The 20,294-nt window shown below is 63.8% G+C and overlaps 1 protein-coding gene across 1 annotated transcript; it reads right to left on the reverse strand.

Annotated features, from left to right (window-relative positions):
- On the reverse strand, positions 1-17,906 carry COL9A3 (collagen type IX alpha 3 chain). The gene is made up of 32 exons (XM_027046872.2): positions 17,767-17,906; positions 17,147-17,215; positions 16,004-16,039; positions 15,331-15,402; positions 14,720-14,773; positions 13,985-14,020; positions 13,668-13,691; positions 13,419-13,472; positions 13,011-13,064; positions 12,639-12,680; positions 11,450-11,506; positions 11,009-11,062; positions 10,303-10,356; positions 9,962-10,015; positions 9,672-9,725; positions 9,256-9,309; positions 8,577-8,630; positions 7,803-7,856; positions 7,664-7,717; positions 7,456-7,500; positions 7,312-7,365; positions 7,150-7,203; positions 6,626-6,679; positions 6,445-6,516; positions 5,448-5,483; positions 4,953-4,997; positions 3,842-3,874; positions 3,551-3,697; positions 3,364-3,418; positions 2,739-2,921; positions 1,726-1,803; positions 1-764 (listed from the first exon to the last, which is right to left on the reverse strand). Exons 1-32 carry the CDS (start codon positions 17,836-17,838, stop codon positions 574-576), a joined length of 2,049 nt encoding a protein of 682 aa, XP_026902673.2. The 5' UTR covers positions 17,839-17,906; the 3' UTR covers positions 1-573.
- Between the last annotated feature and the right edge of the window lie 2,388 nt (positions 17,907-20,294).

Genomic DNA, 20,294 nt, shown 5'->3' on the forward strand with positions numbered 1-20,294 from the left:
TTTTTCGAATGAGTGGCTTTATTTATCACAACAGGTAATAGCAGTAGACTTGCGTGCAGTACAAAGTCACCTTCAATAAATACTGTTAATTGGAGACGGTAAAAGTCTGTACACAAGAAAAGCGGGAAAATCAGACTAGACCATGTGTGGGGGGGATGCCGTACGTGAACTTCTTTATTTGTTACACTGTGGTCGTTAGATTTCATAGATCGTCTCACCGGGACCATGTCTTCGTCCTTCCGCAAATGCTGTGTAAACAAGCTGAATATTTTCTCTCTGTGGAATCGTACAGAACTGCGTGTGCGGCCTGTACCCCCAGATGCCACGTCACGTAGGGCCTGGGCTGAGGTACGACGTTTCAGCTGTAAATACATGGGAGACAGAACACGAGGACAGGGCATTGGAGGACGCTCTCAGGGACCCACTGTCTAGTCGCTGCTGTCGAGGACACGAGGCCCAGGCCGGGAGGGCCTCGGGGGACGTCACAGCACGGCCCGAGGTCTCTTCTGGGACCTTCCGGAGCTCCCTGCTTGCAGCAGCCTCATCATCTCCCTCACTTCCTTCAGTTGCGTTTTAGGAGCTTCTAGAACCGGATTTTTCCCCGCCCCCTGCCATCACGGCTCCTTGGCAGGCAGAGGTGTCACAGATGCCGGGGGTCCCCTGAGCACCAACAGCACCAGGGAGGCCGGGATCTCCCGGAGGCCCGGGCTCGCCTTGGGCCCCGTCTCGGCCGTCCTTGCTCACGCCGGGCACACCCTGCGGTCCTGGAGATGAGTCGGAGCAGGAAGGTGAGTGTGGACAGCGGGAATGGACAGCCATTCCACCTGCCCCCCCCCACTTTGGTCTTAGAGCTTATTCCCCACTCTGGAAGGGCCCAGGGGAGGGGAGGGGGTGCGGGGAGGAGGTGAGGTGCAGTGAGAGGTGCGTGGAGGTCCGGGATATGTCCCAGGGGTGGCGGCTCGGACTGGAGCTGAGCTCGGTCTGTGGTGAGCCGCGGGGGGGGGGAGGGGGGGGGTGCGGAGTTGTCTGGTGAGCAGGGACGGAGGTGACCGGGCCCCCGAGCAGGTGGAGGCAGAGTGGCCGCTGCCTCGCGGGCAGCCCCAGGTGTGTGGGCCGGCAGGCCTCGGGCCCCCGGCCCCTAGGGCGTGGGTGCAGGTGAGACCAGGCCCGGAAAGCCTCCTGGGAGGCCCCTGTCTCTCCACAAAGCATGTATGTTGATGTTAATTCAAACGTCCAGGATACATACGGGCCAGTGAAGGGATTCTGTTAGAATTTAGCTGAAATATGGGGCGCCTGGGTGGCGCAGTCGGTTAAGCGTCCGACTTCAGCCAGGTCACGATCTTGCGGTCCGTGAGTTCGAGCCCCGCGTTAGGCTCTGGGCTGATGGCTCAGAGCCTGGAGCCTGTTTCCGATTCTGTGTCTCCCTCTCTCTCTGCCCCTCCCCTGTTCATGCTCTGTCTCTCTCTATCCCAAAAATAAATAAATGTTGAAAAAAAAATTAAAAAAAAAAAAGAATTTAGCTGAAATAGATGGTGGGTGGCCTGCACTAAATAGAGTCTCCTGAATGGGTTCTCGAGCAAACTGTTCTACAAAGTGATTCAGACAGTTCCTGACCTTCTAAGAGTGTTTGCCAAGAGAGAACTCGTTCCTTTAGAAGGCCGTTCGTCGCCCAAGCACGCCCCACGCAGAGTTGGAAGCAAAGCCGACAGCGGCTGGCACACGTACCTTGGAGCCCCTGGTCTCCGTCAGGCCCGTCCAGACCCGCGCCCGCCGAGCCTTTGTCTCCTCGGTCTCCCTGGGTCCCTGTGGGAAAGCAGCAGATGTGAGCCCCAGGTGTGTGACCCACCTTCTGACACCCACTTTGCAGGCTTTTCCCCAAAGTGACACGCTCAGGAAAACAGCCCAAGCATCACAACCAGTCAAGGTGGTTGATGCTTCAATGCATCTCGGTTTGGGGACCACGGGCACTGGCACGGGGCAGGGCAGGACTCCGGGCCGCCCACAGGGAACCTCGGGGGTTCCATCGGTGCGGATGGACGGCACGGCGTCTGGGAGTGGGAAGGAGGTGTGCGCGTCCGTCTCCGGGACTCAGGTGGTTCGGCGTGAGGATGTGGGAAATGGCACCACTAATTTTGGAATACTTTACGCTTCACAAAGGAAGGGATTTACAGATTTAAGTTTCCCTTGGAAGTATTTTTCTTAGGCTACTTTTCAGAAACAAAATTATTGGATCAGTAAGTTGGAATGGACTGGAATCACGAGCGTGATCTCCCTCGTTTGGGCCGTGAGGCTCGCTGGCGGGGCCAGCCGGCCGTGGTGGCGCAGCTTAGAGTTTGGAAATGGGGTGAGTGTTCGAGGCCGTTTTGGAAAAGGTTAGTGCCCGCCCACTCACACACACACGTGAGGCTCCGATCATGGGCACCGAGCACCCCGCCGCCAGCACAGGCCAGCCCCGGGGCCCATGGGGGGCGTGTCTGTGACTTGAGCTGGTTCCTAAATTACATCTAGTGCATCGTCGACCTTTAAAAGGGAGTTCCGTACAGTTTTTGCCTTTTGCCACAGAAACGTTCACATGTCGGTTTTTACGAAGGCACATCCTATGGTGTATAAAGGGGCTTCTGTGTGCTTCTCACGTTTGTCTGTCCTTTCCCCCAGATGTTCTCACGGTATTTGAGAAAAACATCACATTAAAAAAACGTTGCAGTGCTCGTGGGAGACGGAATGCGGGGGCCACTCACCTCTGGGCCCAGGGTCTCCCAGCTCTCCGGTGGGACCACGATATCCAGGGGGCCCTCGCGCACCGGGGTGGCCGATGGAGCCGGGGGGCCCCGGGGGACCTGGGGGTCCGGCTGGACCAGGCCGGCCCGCGGATCCTGGCGCTAAAGGCTTCCTCAGGTGAGCTGCTAACTGTGCAATTTGTTCTTTTGAAAAACAAAGGGGCACGCGTTTATTCAAAGCGGATTAGCGGAAGTGTTCTATGCCGCGGCTAAAACGTCAGGGCTGCCCGCCTTCCAGAAGGAAGTTTCACAGATTGAAAGTGGCCCGAACTTGGTGTGAGGGCACGAAACTCTAGTGCTGTCAGAGTACCGAGCAGTGAGTCAAGGCCCAGAAGGAGGCGCTCCCTTTGCGCGAGCTCCTTAAAAGCCCTGTGAATCAAAGTGGCCAAAAGATGCCACTTAGTTTGGAAGGGCTGAAAGGGCACAGTCCCTGTCCCTCATGACTGGTTCTTTGAGCAGACGTTTAGAGCTCCTGGCCCAGTATTAAATCCCGGGGGAGGGAGCCCCCACCTGGTGCAGATGGACAGAGCGGACCCCCCAAGGACCCTAGGCAGCTGGGCAGGGAAGGGGGTGGGAGGGCACTCACCGCTGAGCATCGCCCCACACAGCTCCCGGATGTGCTGCTCGCTGGCCTCTCGCCCCTGAAACGCACCCCGTAAGCTGGTCAGCGGACGGGGGCAGGCCGACACCTCCAGAGGCACCTCGCCATCACTCTCGGGAAGGTGACCCCCGCCCCTGGACGCCGACCTCAACACAGGGAAAGAAGCACGTACCGGGACTCCGGGCTTCCCAGTGATGCCAGGCACGCCTTGGACGCCCTGGAAACCCACGGGGCCGGGCGGGCCTGGGACGCCATCCACGCCGCTGGTGCCGTTGGGACCCGGGATGCCCTTTGGGCCCAGCTCCCCTCGACTGCCGGACTAGGGGAGAACGGGACCAGTGCCCAGCAGCCCCGCCACGCACGCTCCTCCCTCTTGCCCCACTTCCGGGCAGAGCCAGCTTCGCGACCTGCAGGCCCGTGTCTCCTTTGGGCTTTACTGTCGGGACGGCTGCCAGCCACTTACCTCTCCTTTGGGACCAACGGGACCACCGGGACCCTGCGAGAGAGGAGCCGTTGCGTGTGCTGCTAGGCAGGCGGGCATTTGCTTCCAGAGAACCAGGCCAGCACGTTACTGGTCAGGGATGGCCTCGAACAGCCGGGAAACTACAGCTTGACCTCTCAGGATCTCTCGTAAGTACGTTTTTATCTCACTGGGGTTGTGTTATGACCACTGATGTTTTTGTGACTTAGTTTTCCTAAAGGGTGTTTTCAGTAGCTGCTTCGTACTTTTTCTCACACGTGTTGACTTTGCTCCTGGCCGTCATTATCATTATAATAAATGACGCTAAGCTGACAGTCTGTCCCTAAGGTTCCCTTTCCCCAGCTGTGTCCTCCTCAGGAAGCTTCCTGGCTGCCTGTGAACAGGCACGTGGTCCCAACCAGACAGCAGATGGCCCAGGACCCATTCTGCCATGCCGCCATCGGCGAGAGCAGACGCCTCTGGGCTCCGCAGCCGGCAGGAACTGCCACCCCCATCAGATTATCAGGGACGGGTTCCCAGGGTCCTGCTGGGTCAAGGTCATCCGGGAATTCCCCAAAATAAACCTCGAGTGCGTGCACACACACACACGCAGCCCTGACCATGTCCTGGCTACAGTCACAGGGCTGTGGGCTGTGCCAGAGACGAGGGTCCCCGGGGCCGGGTCGTCGCCATCTCCCCCAGACACCTCGACAGCCTTAGTCACTGAACTGAAACCCTGGCCACGTGGCAAAGACCCTTCCCCCGAAACCCCACGACCGTCGTGCCCCAGCCTCCAGGAAAAGGTCCACCTGTCCATGAGCTCAGTCAAGGATTTTACTCTAAACATAACTTGATTTTTAGCTCTGTGGAGGCAGAGTTTTCTTGAGTTTTATCTGAACCGTGCCCCAGTTCCCGCCGAAAGTCACCGGTGACGTGACTGCAGGCAGTATCACGTGGACAGGAGCCCACGGGACCCACAGGGACACATGGGCCCAGCCCCTGGCCTCCACGCGGCTTCCCCCACTCCCAGGACCAGCAGAGACTGGCCTCCCCCGGACGTGGCTAGTTCACACTCAGCTGTTAACACAAGTGAGGCCGACTCGGTCACACTCACCAGCTCTCCTTTGTCCCCAGGAAGGCCGTCAGAACCTGCAATGCCCTGGGAACGACACGCCCCAACGTTAAACCACGTTCTCAAGCCTCGGGAGCTGGTTCGCGAGACCCCGGACGAGGGGGACGCAGGCTGACGTCCCTTATTGACCTGACACGAGGCTTTTTTGCCAAGCAGAATCCTCAACCAATATAAAGAGGACCTGGGGCCACCTGGAGGTCACAGGCCCAGCACCCTAGCCTTTCCAGAGAGGACAAATTTTTGACCTACAAACAGGCCTGGAGCCCAGATGCTGCCCTTGACGAGCTCACATTCCCACAAGGTCCGCAGGAACACCCCCTCCCCCGGGGGCCCTAGGAGCCGAGCCGGGGAGTTGGGCTGGGTGTCCAGAGCGGTCACCTCCACTTAGAGGGAGCAAAGAGAAGCCAGTCATGAAGACAGCGGGAGGGAGAGAGGAGCTCCAGCCTGCATGGACGGGACCAGCGGGTACCCACTCACCTGGTCTCCCTTCGGACCTGCGGCTCCTCCGGGGCCCTGGCAGAGAGAAGGCTCAGCCTTAGAGGAAGCCCAGGGCCCCCGGGGGGGTGGAGCACAGGGGCCCCGGGCGCGTCCCCCAAGTGTCTTAGGGATGCCAGAGCATCGCAGCACGCGGGGTGCCGTGGGCGTTTAACGGGCCTCTTTGGGTTGGGTGTTGCTTGTACCACCAGTGACCGTGCGGGCAGCTGGCACCTGTAACCCTCGGGTGGCGTCCCGAGTGGGACCGGACGTGTCTGGGGAGGTGCAGGCTGGGGTCACCCCGAGAACAGAGAACATTAAAGTAACAATTGTCCGTCTGCTCAAACAGCAGCAGGAGCCAGAGCTGCCCTGGGAGGTGATGGAGGAGGCCGGGTGGGCAAGGTGGGGGGAAGGCGAGGACCCTGTGTGAGCACAGCCCCTGGCGCCCCCCCCCCCCCAGAGGCCCTGGCCCCTGGGGTTTCCCGCCCGCCTGGAGGCTAACGGAGGACCGCTTTCTCGGCCAGTGGTTTCCGTGGCCCCCGCCCTGCCCTGCCCGCCTCCCCAGAATGAAGCGAGGTCTGGACGGCAGCTCCTGGGCCTTCCTGTCTGCAGGGGTGATGGCAGAGGTAAGCGCGGCCTTGGCAGGGCCTGGGGCGCGCGTCCAAGTGGGGCCTGGTCCTGCCCCGCCGGGCGCCTGGGCGCTCTGGCCCGACCGTCCCGGGACCACAGGGACCCACACTGAACCCACCATCACAAGACCGCTAGGAAAGTTAGAAGCAGTCATGGATAACAACAGCTGGGGTTTTCACACTTGTCTTAAAGCAACGTAACCCTTTGTCCGACCCTCAGCTGAAACCCGACGGGCCCCCACGGAGCCAGGAGCACCGGCCTGCCAGCCACCGGCAGCATGTGGTCCTCCCCTGTGGGTCCCGGGGACTGTGAGCAAGGGCGGGGTGGGGCGGGGCGGGGTAGGGCACCCCCTGCCGGGACAGCCACTTACCCGGTCACCCGTGACACCTCGGAGGCCCTGGGGGCCCGGCAGGCCGGGGTCTCCTGTGTCGCCCTTCCGGCCCTGCAGACAAGGATCCAGCTCGTCAGCACCCACAAAGGAGCCCAGCGGGGACCCCTCCCCCTGCTCAGCTGGCCCCCCTGGGCGTAAACCCACCCCAGATCTCACCCACCTGGAAGCCTCGGACGCCAGGGGCTCCAGGAGGGCCTTGCGGGCCCAGAGCCCCCTGAAAGACAAAAGGAAGGTGTGGGTCCAGCTCGCCTGCCCCCAGGGACGCCGGGCAGACACGGGAGCTGGCCCGCTCGCCGGGGACAGAGATGGGGGGCGGCCGGGGGTTGTGGGGGTGAGGCGTGCCCTCAGACCCCACGCGCCCGTCAGCCTTGGGAGCCAGGCACCCACACCCAGGGCTGCCCAGGGCCCTGTGGCCAGTGTCCCCACGATCCCATCTATCCACCTACTCGGACATGAGGGGTGGGAAGCGCCCACTGCACCTCACGGAGCCTGCGGCGGGTGCTGTGACTTCCTCCCTCAGCAAGGATGGGACAGCTGGGCCTGGCCCTCGGTGTCTTTTGGCTTTCGTGGGCTCAGCTCACTGACGTGTCCCAGATGCCTCCCCAGCCCGCACGGCGACATGGCGGTGCCTCCCTGCCCTTCCCCCCCCCCCCCCCCCCGCCAGGCTACACCCGCCTCACTCACCGCCGAGCCCCTGTGGCCAGCCTCACCACGCTCCCCAGGCACGCCAACGTCTCCCTGCACGAGGTGGGGGGGAGGGGGACAGGGGTCAGCAGGGTCCGTGGACTTAGGGCAGGGAGGGGGGAGGGGGGAGGGGGTACGGGGGAGGGGAGGGGGGACACTTACCGGGATGCCAGGCTCTCCCGAGGGTCCAGCCTCACCCAGCTCCCCGGCTCGGCCCTGCACGAGAGAGCCCCGAGTGTGCGCTCGTCCCTCCCTCCGGGGCCCGGGCCCCACCCCCACCCCCAGCAAGACGGAGAAGCCACCTACCAGTTCTCCCTTCTCGCCCTTGGACCCTGCTCGTCCGGGGAGGCCCTGCGCACGTCAGAGGTCCGGGCTGTGAGCCCGTGGCAGAGCACCCCCAAAGCGGGGCTCCCCCTGCACAAACTCCCGCTCGGGGACGCACAGGAGAAGACCCCCGTCCCCGAGGCCCCACCGGCGTAGCCCCGGCACCACCGAGGGAAGCCCACGCGCTCACCGGCAGCCCGTTGGGACCCTTCTCTCCTGGGGCACCGTTGCGACCGGCCTCTCCCTGCGGGAGGTCGGGGGACAGGGTGCTGAGGCCCGGGAGGCCCAACCCCCTCAGACCCCTTCTCCCCTGTAGGCCAGATACCAACCTTCTCGCCATCGAGTCCGGGCACGCCGTCCCGCCCGTCCTCGCCCGGCATACCCTGGGGATGGGGGTGGTGTGAGGCCTGGGGTGCGGCGTCTCCCGTCACCCCACCCTCCCTCCCCAGGCTGGTATGTCAGTCCCCGCAGGGGGCGTGCGGAGAACACCGCCCTCCGCGTCTGCCCGGGGTTTTCACCAGGCCCACAGCCAAGTTCCCTTGCGGCCCGTTTTGCAGATGAGAAGACAGAGGCTTGGGGGCTGGGATGTGGGCCTTCCCGATCCCACACTCTGGACCGGTGTGGAAACAGAGAGCACAGCCCAGTGTTGGGAAACCAGCGGGAGGGCAAGCTTTCAGAGGAGGCCCCCAGGGGCCCGTCCTCGTCCCCGTGGGTTGGGGCTGGGAGGGGCTGAGCAGGGGACCGGGCAGTGCGGGTGCCCCAGGACCCTCAGAATGCCCCACACCTGTGCCCACCGGTCTACCCAGCCCACCCTTCTGTCCCCTGCGGCAGACGCTCTGCCTCCTCCGCCCGGTCGGGGCCGTCCGGAACACGTGGCCCCGTGCCCTGCTCAGCCACGGCTAGGAGGCTCCGGACGGCGACAGCAGCGTTCGGCCAAGTGAGGGCCACACGCCGGCCGCAAACAGCCCCGGGCGGCTGAAGGAGAAGGGTTCTCCCGGGGGGAGACACTTGCAGAAGATGGGAGGCCAGCAGGGGCCTGCTCTGTGCAGGGACACCAGGGACACCGGCCGTTGTCCGACGCCGCGGCAGCCGCGGGCACTCACCGGCTCTCCGCCCGGCCCGGCCACTCCAGGGGCTCCTTTGGGACCAGGTCTGCCCTAAAAGACACATAAGCCACTGCATTTGGGACCTTGAGGAAGAGGAATGCTCCCCCCCCAGACTGTGTCCCTGGTCCCCAGGCAGGCTCAGGCCAGGAGCCCTGCATGCGCCCCGTGCCCATGACTCCCGGGCACCAGGGGCTGTGCTCAGGGCTGGGGGATGCCCAACCACGGGGGGAAGGGCTTGTGGACTCGGGACCCGTCTCAGCATCACGCGGCCCCCTCCTGGGCCTCTGGCCACGGGACTCAGCCTGGGGGACGACGAGGTTGAAGGCGTCCGCAGGCAGACGCCAGCTTGGGGCTGTCCCCTCATTGCTCGATCATCTCTCAGCTTTACTCACGGTCACTCGCTCAACCTGAGAGTCATTTTCTCTGTTATTCCATTTCACAGTTGGGCAACGTTGGCGCAGGGCCCAGGGCCTCTGGCGGGATGAGTGTAGCGGCCGGAATGCGCCCCCAGGAGTCTGGTCCTACAGCCTCCGCCCCGCTGCTCCCGGCACGAGCTCGTCAGAGCCACCAGAACTGCCGGTGACCCAGCTGCTGGCCAGGGGCCACCCCACCCTCCCTCCCCAGAGGTCGGCATGTCTGGAGGAAGGACCCAGAGAATCAAGGTCACTTTACTTACAAGGTCACCCTTGGGGCCACGGAATCCGTCTGGGCCCCTCTCGCCTCTGTCACCCTAAAATGACGGGGGGGGGGAGGTATGGAAACAAAAAGTTAACTGCAGAAGGTGGGAGGGCTGGATGGAGGGTCACAGGGGCCAGAGGGACGTTGACCACACCTCACACACGTCCAGAGGGAAGAATACCAAAGTCCCAGCGAGAACAGGCCCCCGCCGTAAACTCAACCCCCCCCCAAGGTATACCCACTCCTGCCCCCAGGTGTGCCCAGGGGTGCGTGCCCATAAGAGGACTCCGCTCCCGGAAGGGCCAGCCCGGCGCAGACCAGGGGACTGAGGGAGGCGTCTGAGTGAGGAAGAGGAAGGGTACAGAGAGCCCAGGCCTGCGGGGTGCCACCCTCCACCCCCAGACACACACATACCACTTTCCCAGGGGCTCCTGGGATCCCCAGCGGCCCTCGGAATCCGATGGGACCCTGTAAAGGAGGCGGGGGGCCATCTGGGGCCTCTCATCTGGAGCCTGGCCAGCATCCCTTGGAGGACGTGGCTCCAGCCAGAGAGACCCTGCCTCCAGCACCCCCAACAGACACCCCCAGCGGGCCCCTCCCCGGTCAGCCGCCCAGGGGTCCCAAACCATCCCCCACCCCCCTTTTCCAAGGCCTCCACTCCGCTTGCCTAGGGCCCCTCTCCACCTGATGCGGGGCTGACTTACCCGATCCCCGGGGGGCCCGGCCGGCCCCGGCAGACCTCGAAGTCCCCGAGGCCCCTGTAAGAGGAAAGCTGGAAAGGCAGGGCCTGGGCCAGCAGCACCCCCAGGACCGCACGCCCCCCGGGAGCCACGGAGGGCCCTAGGGTCTTCCCTAGAAGCACCTGACCTCGGGCCAGGTCCTGGAGGGGGCAGGGCCACAATTCCTAGGATCTGCAGCCTGGCAGAGGCAGGACCCTGGCCCGGTCCCTCTTTCGGGTGTCGGTGGACCGTCCCCTGCAGCCCTAAGTAGTCGAGGGGCTCTGGCCCCACATCCCCACCCACGTCTGGCCCCTTCCCCTGCTCACCTGCAGCCCTACAGTGCCTGGGATGCCAGCGGGCCCGGGGGGGCCAGGATCACCCTGCAATGGAGATGAGGTGCCGTGAGCTGGGTCAGGCCTGAGCCCTCCCAGCACCTGTCCAAGCCCACTGGTCCCCCCAGATGAGCCCGTGCAGCGGGGGCCGTGGCCCCATTCACAGCTGAGCCTCTGAGGTTAGGGGGGTTCTGGCCTTCCTCTGGAGGGCAAGGTCCCTGTGGCTTCTGCTCCTGCAAGGCCCCCAGCCTTTCCCAGACGCCTCTGCCTGGCTGGCGTGGGCACGTCTACTGCCCGAGCGGCGACCTCACCGTGCCGGACATGTACCCAGCCTCACCTGGTGCCTGTGGGTAAGGGCAAACCAAAATCTTCCGCGGCCAGGGGCCATGGGGGGGGGGGGGTGGCAGGGGCCTCCAGGAGACCTCTCCAGCCACCAGCGGGGCCCGCCTGAGCTCAGGGAACTTCCACGTGAGACCAGGCAGGTGGGGGGTTCGTCCAGGGACCCTGCCCCAAATCACTTGGCTCCGACTGGCCAGGCCCCACAGAGGAGGCGTGCATAGCATGCCCCAGAGGCGGCCGGCACCCCCTCCCTGACCCACCGCCAGCGGGGCCCTGGCCCCCACCCCACCAGGCGCCCCTCCCTCCCTCCCTCCCTCCCACCCCCGCCCAGGCCGACGGCCCTGCCGCGGCCCACATTCACCTTCTCGCCATCCTTGCCGACCTCTCCTTGCTCCCCTTTGTAGCCGGTGGGCCCCTGAAAGCCAGTGGGGGCGAGGAGTCACAGCCCACCCCCAGCAGCCCTGAACAGAGGCCTGCGTGGCCGCCAGATCAGGTGGGGAAACTGAGGTCCGGTCAAGAGGGGACAAGGCCGGGCCAGGGAAGGGAGTTGGTGGCCTGACACCAGCTTCCCTGGCTGCAGCTGTCGCCATGCCGCCCGGTCCCAGTGGCCATACCGGTGCCCAGCCCGTTAACAGTGCTGAACAGGGGGGTGGGGACAGAGCAAGGCCCCCAGGCTGGGTCGGAGGCCAGCTCTCCCTTCTTCCTGGAACAACCAGGGCAGGCTTTGTGGAAGCCCACCTCCCCCCGAGTCCCCTCCGGATCTTGAGGCTCGGGTCTGAGTCACCCTGTGGCCGCCGCTCACCTTGAACCCTGGCATTCCTGGGGGCCCGGGAGGGCCTGGGGGGCAGATGGCCGGGCACTGTTGGAAAGCAGAGTGGTCAGAGCGGGACCTGCCTCTCAGGTCAACACCCAGGGGCCCTGAGACGGGCCATTCCAGACGAGTGAAGGGACCTCAGGCCACACCAGGGCCTCCCAGGGAGCCCAGACGGGCCCTCGCTCAGTGTGGCCGCCCGGGGTGGGGTGGGGGGTGCAGAAAGGCACTGCCCGGAGCAGGATGGTGGCTGCCTGACCCCTCGTGGGCTCGCGCTGGGAGCCAAGCTCCCCTTTCTCCATACTCAGCGCAGCGGCTTCACAAAGGGGCCCTCATCCCGTGTTCCCGCAGCAAACCTCAGGCCGGGGCTCCTGTCAGTGCACAAATGTGCTCTAGGAACGGACAGGTGTCCTGCAGACACGGATGGGGCACTCCGCGCCCAGGGCACCGTAACCCCAAGGGATGGCGCTGGGTTTCCTAGATCATTCTGCAGCTCATCTCTGCCCCTGCCTGGCCCATCGCCAGGGGCCCAGCCATTCTCCCGATTCTGGAAGGTTCTGGAAGGTTCTGGAAGGTCCCTAAACCCTCCCTCTGGGACATGCCCTGGTCAAACACTCCGGACACAGGGGTGGAGCCAAGGGCGCTGGCAGCAGGCAGGTCACATCCTTCAGGAGCACCGGACGCTGACCCCTCCGCACACACAGCGGAGAAGGACCTGGGGCCGCCCCAGACGCGGTCTTCGTTTTCACGGGAGCGACAAAGCTCACAGATAAGAGTGAGTCCCAGACGCTAGTCCAGAGCCTTCTCTGCTGGGGAAACCCTCTGTGCCACCCGTTGTAGCCGACACCCGCCGAGTGTGGCTGAACGGTCAGCGCCCGGCTGTGCTAGGCTACAACTGGATTGTTTCACTTCGATTCACATTCACACTCCTGTGAGCAGGGGGTGGGGATGGGGGTGGGGGTAGGGGTGGGGGTGAGGGGACCCGGGGGCAGGAGCGCGGGAGGGAGCGGCTCATAGCCAGTGGGCAGAGTTGGCGTGGCGAGGCCGCGCCCAGAGCTGGTGCCACCCACACGGACCCGGGGGGTGGGGAACGAGCCACGGGGTCCCCGAGGCGGTGGGCTGGGCTCGTGCCCCCTCCCCCCAAGACGGGCAGCCTTCACAGATGGCTGCAAGGGCCTACCTGCAGGTCAGTGGCGCCTTCAGGGAGGACCCCTGGGTGACCCTGGGACACAAAGACAGCTGACTTGGACGCTCCCATCCCCCGCCCTCCCTGTCACCCGCCACTCCGGACTCAGTCCCTTCATCCCTCACGTGGCCAGTGCTGGGCATTAACAAGGACAGAAACCACCTGTCCTGAGCCACTGGGCCTGAGCCCTGCCTGTCCCCAGGTCAGCTGACCCGGCTGCCACTTTGGCCCCGGACTCCGCCCGTGTCTGAAAAGGGGATGGGAGTCCACGTGGGTGCGGCTGGGGGCCCCGGGGACAGGAGAGCCACGTCATCGCTGCCTGGCACTACCCCAGCGAAGCCCTGGGGTCCCCTGCCTGGTACTTACAGGGGGTCCAGGAGGTCCCGGGGGGCCAGGGAGGCCCGGTAGTCCAGAGGGTCCCTGGGGGGTGGGTTATGACGTTAGGTGAGGGTGACCAGCGGTCTCCCTCCCTGTGCCCTCACGGGGACGTTGCCACCTGCCCGCCTCCCCCAGCCTGGCCTGTGCATGTGCCCACAGCGCATCTCAAGGCCTAGCCTGTCCTTGTCCCTGAATGTCACTTGGGGTTTCCATCAAGGGCCATGAGAAAGGAAATGGGGGAGGAGGAGGAGGAGGGTAGAAGGGGTGAGGGGAAGAGGGAGGGAAGGGAAGGGAAGGAGCAGAGGTGGGAGGAAGCCCTGGGGGTTGAATTGGGGGTGTCCCGGCGGGCAGGGCCCTTGCTCTGAGCAGGGGGGAGGGTCAGGGCCAGCCACTCACCGGGGGGCCCCGGAGGCCAGCTCCACCAGGGATGCCGCTCACTCCTGCCTCTCCCTGGGGGGGGGAAGGACGTGAGAAACAGGGGTCTGCACCCACAGACCCACACAGGGCTGGTCTGCCCTCTCTGGAGGGACAGGAAGTCCGGTGGGGGGCGGCTGGCCCCAGCCCCGGTTTGGGACCTGGCAGCCCGCCTGGCCCGGAGTGTGGTGGGCGTGCTTGGGTGGGGCCGCGAGGGTGGTCAGTACTCACCGAGGGTCCGGGGAGGCCTTTGCCCTGCAGTGACAAGCACGGGGTCAGAAGGTGCTGGGGACAGCCCACCCCCCCTCCCCTGAGACAGGCGGGCTGTACGAGGGGGACCCCCAGACTCCTGGTGCAGGGGGCCCTCCCTGGGGGAGAGAGGACACAGCCCAGATGGTGTCCCAGGACCCCGGCCCAGGCTGGCTCGGCCCCGGAGGGACAGCAGGCAAGAGGGCTGGACGCTGCCTCTCAGGGCTCCCGAGGGCACCCCACCCTGGTCAGACCCTCTGGCTCCTCAAAGTCCCACGGGAGGGGGAAATGACACTCACCCCTAGCCCGGGGGGCCCCGGGGGGCCCAGACTTCCCTGCAGAAGGAAAGAGAGTCAGGAGTGAGCTGAGCCCAGGCGCCCAGAACTCTGTGAGCCAACCTGTCCCACCCGCCCCCGCCCTGAAGTGGGAGCTCTCCGTTTTACAGAAGATCGAGGCCCCGGGGGGACCTCTGAGGCCCAGCGGCCCGGACAGGTCTTTGCCAATAATCCCGCTGAGGAAAATCCATCCAGACTGTTGGAAACGAATGCAGGAAGCAGCCCAGAGCAGGCAGGACACGCCCCCCAGGAAGGCCCGGCGCTAGGGCTGACCTGAGCCACACAGAAGGGCCCTGTGCCCACCTCTCCAAGAAGCCTTCCAGGTAGCCCCCCCCCCAAAGGTCACGAGAGCTTTGGCCCCTGCCCTTTCTGCCGCTCCCCTGTACCCCAAAGACGCAGGCTCGGCCCGGGGGGCCCCCCGACAAGAGACTCCCTACAGAAAGCCCGGAGCCAGCCGCCCTGGCCCGTAAGGCCAGTCGCCCCCGCCAGGTCTGAACGCTAGGACGGCTGCGAGCAGGGGCCCGTGTGTCGTCCCCCTGAGCCCACCTGCCCTTCTGTGGCCTCCACCTCACCGCACACGCGGTAGGACGTCCCAGCTGCCCTCAGGGCCACCAGCCTTGTGGACAGTGCTCAGCACTGGGGGTGGGGTGGGGACCTCACTCCCGAGTGGAACCCATTCAACTTGGGGCAGGCACTGACCCGTTCTCCAGGTGCGCCCTTGGGGCCCGGTGGTCCGTCCTGTCCTGTCAGACCCTGGGGAGAGAGGCAGGGGAGGGGGGACGCGAGGGGTCACGCTGGGAGGACGGTCCGCCTCCCCCCAGAGGGCACTCTCCTAACTAAAATGGGTCGGACAAGGGGAAGAACCTTGCATGCGGCCCCTTCCTCTCCCAGAGCCTCTGGGGGAGGTGAGGAGCTGATAAGCCCAGCAGGTGGGAGAAGTCCCTTCTCAGAGCCCTGCCGCGGCCCCCAGGGTCCTGCGGCCAAGGCCTTGAGCCCCGAGGACAAACGCAGCCAGCCTGGGGCTCAGAGGGGCCCAGGTAGCCAGAGAAACGAGAGCTAGGAGCATTTTCACCCCTGCCGCGAGCTGGCTGCGTCCTCTGCCTGGGCTGAGGGGTCTGGGATGCAGGCCAAGGGACCCCCGCTGGGGGACATCCGGAGACTCTTGGGACCGAGCAGGCCCAGCGCAGGCCCAGCCCCAGCGGGAGAACTGCAATTAAACTTGACCCCTCCGTCCCGGCTCAGGGGAGGGGAGGGGAGGGGGCTCTCAGGAGGGGAAGGGGGGAGGGGGAGGGAGGGGCGGGCACACTCACGTCCACACCGGGCAGTCCTGGGAGCCCAGCCTCCCCTGGTTTCCCTGGCTTCCCTGGGGCCCCTTTTGGTCCCTGGAGGGAGGAGGGGGAGGGCAGAGGCGTGAGGGCAGGTCCAGCCCAGAGCCTTGGCCTTCACCAATAAGGCTTGTGTTTTCCAGCTGCGGCACCGCCCAGCAATTAGAGATTGGCTCTTCTCCACCGGAGGCCCAGCTGCCGGCTCTCCTGCAGACCCCCACCCAGCTGGGCCCGGCGCCCACCCTCACTGGCCCCAGCTGGCCGCCCTCTCCGGGCGCCTCCCCCCGCTTAGTCACCTCTGTAGGAAGTTCACCTGGATGCTTCGTCAGCCGCCCGGGCTAAGGGCCCGTGCGTCCCTCTGTGGGACCCCCGGGGTGCCCTAGAACCCTCAATTCCTGGGCCCGAACAGCTCTGTGAAAGCCCAGGGCCCCCTCGCCGGCTGTAGCAACCTGGCCTGCCTGGCACCGGCCCAAAGACCGTCTCAAAGCCAGCCGCCACCCAGGGACACGCTGAATCCCACACGCTCCCCTCCCGCCCCCTTCCTGCCTCTGAGGCCTCCTGCCTGGCGGGCAACCCAGGGCCCAGTGTGGTGGCAAGGGGGCGTCCTGACCCCTCGGCTCTAGGTCCACCCCTCCCCTCGCCGTAGCTGGACACTCACCGGGGACCCCGGCAGACCCGGAGGCCCAACTTCTCCCTGTAGAGGGGAAGACACCCACATGTGACCAAGCGTCCCCTGAAGACCCCGGCCCAGGGGAGCAGAGACCCGAGAGGCGACACGGGACCCCGCCCCCCCAACATGCGACCTCATCCACATCTAAGGGGCCCCCTCCTCTCTGGGGCCAGGCACAGGGACACACCCCTCACCCCTCCACCAGCCTGAGAAGCCTCGGAAGGTGGGCCACAGCCCCTCAGACTTGCAGAGGCCCAGGGGGAACGCCACCCCCGTGACCACTAGGCCCGAGACCCTTGGCGTGAGGCTTCCAGGCTTTTAAGTAGAACCCTCCCAAGAAGGAACGGCATGACTCCCGTCAGCCTGGGGCTCCTGGGGGGCCGGGAGCCCAGCCCCAGCGGGAGGGGTGTGGGGGCCCTGGGTCCAGGGCCCAATGTGGCCACCATGACCCGCCCCGCCCCGACCCTGCGGGGCTGTCGCAGAGCACCCTGCGGGTCGAGATCAACCAAGGTTGGTGTGGATATGAGACTCAGGGCCATCTAGGGCCTTGGGGGCTCAGAGAGAGACTGAGGACTGGTCAAGGGGGGCTCTCGCAGGCGAGGAGGTCCTGGGACAGGTCTCTGCTTTACATGGAGGTGGCTGGATGGGGGGGGGGGGTTCACCCAAGACGGTCCTGGGGGAGGCTGGCCGGGGGATTTCAGCTGCTTGGATTGGGCCACACTTGACCTGGGGCACCCCTAAAGACAGCATCTCTGGGGCGGAGCCAGCTCCAGAGCCCCACCAAAGCTGGCTCCAGCCCGAGACCCTCAGGGGACAGCCCTGCACCTCCACCCCCAGGGCCTCAGGATACAGGAGCAAGGGCCCCTCGGGGACCCGGAGACACGCACATCAGTGCCCACATTCCCAGGCCAAAGACTACCGTGCACCCCCCACCTGCTCTGGGGACGGGATCCCTGCGGGCTGAACCCTGAACAGGAACAAGGACCGTCTTTGTCCCTCTTCACACCCCACACCCCGCTTCGCCCCAGCCCCGACGAGTGGGACTTAGTTTTGTCTCCATCAGGTCTAGAGGCTCAGGGAGGTTGCAGCCAGACTAGAACCCCACGGAGCCCTCCCCACCCGCAAACTCACATCAATGCCGTCCTTGCCCGGTTTCCCAGGTGGCCCTTGGGGGCCCGGGGGGCCTTGGGGTCCCACTTTCTGAAACGGAGAAGTGTCATCATGGAGTTGATCCCTCCCACCCTCTCCCGCGGGTCAGCCCAACAGAGCGTCCCCTGTTCCTGGGTCGGGAGCGGCACCGGGGGCCTGGCCCCGGGCCCCCCACCCCCACCCCGCCCAGGCCTGCCTCAGAGATCCCCCAAAGCCCCAGGGCTGGCAGCGTCTGCTGCCTGGATCCTCCAGGAGGGGCTGCACCGCAGGGAGCCTCAGGGAACAAAGGCGACATTGTGCCCGTCTGGTGGCAGCAGCCGACCAGGCCGGGCAAGGACAGGGCGACTCCTGGGCTCATCCACGAAGGGTCGCGCCATCCACGAGGGCTCTGTGGGGCGACCGGTCTCTGTGCTCCACGGCGAGGTGGGCGATGGGCCTCGAGGCTGTGCAGGCGGTCCCCAAGCGTCCCGGGTTCCGGGCTCACTCACTGGCCCAGGGTGGCCGGGGAGGGGGCAGGTCGGTCCCCCGGCTGTGCTGCTCGACGCCCCGTCTCAGAGCCCCCGGACTCCCACCCTGGCCGCCACTCTCCGGCCCGCGCTCACCTGCGCCTCGGTCACGGTCGCGGCCAGGAGCTGCCCGAGCAGGAGCAGGGCCAGGGTGGGGGCTCCGGCCATGGCTGCACTCGCGCTCTGAGCAGCGGCAGCGCCGGCGGCCTGGGCTCGGGGCGGACGGCGGCGGGCGGGGCGGGCGGCGGGCTGGACGCCAGTTCCCGCCCCGCCGGCTGAGCACAAGCCCCCCATTCAGCAGGGCCCACCTGGGGCTTCCGCGCCGCCCCACGCCTCCCCGCCGAGCCGGCCAGGGGGAAGAAAAGAGACCCAGTGGCATTTTTTGGCCAGCCTCGGAGTTAAAATTATCCCCGAGACTGATGAGTTACACACATACACCTTTTAGCAAAAAAGAAAGAAGTTCTTTTCACCACTTGAGCCCGGAGCAGGGCGTAGAGAGGGAACAGTCCCGCATTGAAGGGCTCCTTCCGAGAAGGGGCAGCCCCAGCCCCAGCCCCAGCACAGGGCGACCTCCTCGGGACCCTGAGGGCGACCGAGGCTGCCCAAGGCCCAGCGAGACCCCCAGCGAGGGCGAGCATCCCTGTGCCAGGGGCCAGACCAAGCCACGCCTCTGGCTCCCGCGCCGTGTCCTGCCATGGGCAGAAGTCTAGGGCCATGCCTGCTCGGCCGGGGACATGGCCCATGCCCGGGGGCCTCACCCCAAACTTTAGCAATCCTGAGTGGCCCATCCATGTTGCCCATCACTGGCAAAGGGCAGACTCTTACCCAGCGCTCCGCACCCCAAGAGAGGGCAAAGTGGCGGCCTCGGCCGAGAAGAAAGCCCCACCATGAGCCTGGGCCTGAGCACGAGTGGTGGACGGGCCCCTGAGGCTGGTGTTGGCCGTTCCCGTGTTTCACAAGATTTGGGCAGCTCAGGGCTCGCCAGATTTAGGCAAACTCTGCTTTCCCCTAAGGCACAGGAACAGCAAGGCAGGGGGCAGCACCCGGGGCCAGGGGCCTCCATGGCCACCCTAGGGGACTCTCAAAACTCCAGGTCACCTACAGGCCCACTGCATTTGCAGGATCTCACCACCCCCCCACCCCCCCAGGTGTCTGAATGTTTAGAATCCCCTAGGAAATGCTGCTTTAGGGTTTAGGGTGTGCTGTGTGAGCTCGGCTTCTCTCTTTTCTTTTTCCCTTCCCTCCTCTCCCCTCCTCTCCCCTCCCTTCTCCTCCCGTTTTCCCTTTCCTTCTTTTTATTTTATTTTATTTTATTTTTTTAATTTACATCGAAATTAGTTAGCATCTAGTGCAACAATGATTTCAGGAGTAGATCCCTTAGTGCCCCTTCCCCATTTAGCCCCCCCCTCCCACACCCCCCCCCAGGAACCCTCAGTTTGTTCTCCGTATTTGTGAGTCTCTTCTGTTTTGTCCCCCTCCCTGTTTCTATATGATTTTTGTTTCCCTTCCTTTATGTTCATCTGTTTTCTCTTAAAGTCCTCATGTGAGTGAAGTCATAGGATTTTTGTCTTTCTCTGACTAATTTCACTTAGCATAATACCCTCCAGTTCCACCCACGTAGTTGCAAATGGCAAGATTTCATTCTTTTTGATTGCCAAGTAATACTCCATTGTGTGTGTGTATATATATATATATATATATATATATATACACCACATCTTCTTTATCCGTTCATCCATCGATGGACATTTGGGCTCTTTCCATACTTTGGCTATTGTTGATGGTGCTGCTATAAACATGGGGGTGCATGTGTCCCTTCGAAACGGCACCCCTGTATCCCTTGGATAAATGCCTACTAGTGCAATTGCTGGGTCGTCGGGTAGTTCTATTTTTAGTTTTTTGAGGACCCTCCATCCTGTTTTCCAGAGTGGCTGCACGAGCTTGCATTGCCACCGACAATGCAAAAGAGATCCTCTCTCTCTCTGCATCCTCACCAACATCTGTTGTTGCCTGAGTTGTTAACGTCAGTCATTCTGACAGGGGTGAGGTGGTATCTCATTGCGGTTTTGATTTGTATTTCCCTGGTGATGAATATGTTGAGCATCTTTCTATGTGTCTGTTGGCCATCTGGATGTCTTCTTTGGAGAAGTGTCTGTTCATGTCTTTGCCCATTTCTCCAATGGATTATTTGTTTTCCGGGTGTTGAGTTTGAGGAGTTCTTTATGGATTTTGGATACCAGCCCTTTATCTGATATGTCGTTTGCAAATATCTTCTCCCATTCTGTCGGTTGCCTTTTAGCTTTGCTGATTGTTTCCTTCGCTGTGCAGAAGCTTTTTATTTTAATGAGGTCCCAGTAGTTCATTTTTGCTTTCGTTTCCCTTCACTCCGGAGACGTGTTGAGTAAGAAGTTGCTGCGGCCAAGATCAAAGAGGTTTTTTCCTGCTTTGTCCTCGAGGATTCTGATGGCTTCCTGTCTTACGTTTAGGTCCTTCATCCATTTTGAGTTTAGTTTTGTGTCTGGTGTAAGAAAGTGGTCCAGGTTCATTCTTCTGCATGTCGCTGTCCAGTTTTCCCAGCCCCACTTGCTGAAGAGACTGTCTTTATTCCATGGGATATTCTTTCC

This window comes from Acinonyx jubatus, chromosome A3 (genome assembly GCF_027475565.1).
Source record: "Acinonyx jubatus isolate Ajub_Pintada_27869175 chromosome A3, VMU_Ajub_asm_v1.0, whole genome shotgun sequence".
In the NCBI taxonomy this organism is placed as follows: domain Eukaryota; kingdom Metazoa; phylum Chordata; class Mammalia; order Carnivora; family Felidae; genus Acinonyx; species Acinonyx jubatus.

Bases quoted from the DNA above. Each gene is read 5' to 3' on its own strand.
- COL9A3 (XM_027046872.2), bottom strand. From the start codon at position 17,838: ATGGCCGGAGCCCCCACCCTGGCCCTGCTCCTGCTCGGGCAGCTCCTG. The intron at 16,040-17,146 runs GTGAGTTTGCGG...TCCCCTCTACAG, and splicing joins CGGGCAAGGACGGCATTGAT to GGAGAAGTTGGGCCTCCGGG. The intron at 12,681-13,010 runs GTAAGTACCAGG...TTTGTGTCCCAG, and splicing joins CGGGACCTCCTGGACCCCCT to GGTCACCCAGGGGTCCTCCC.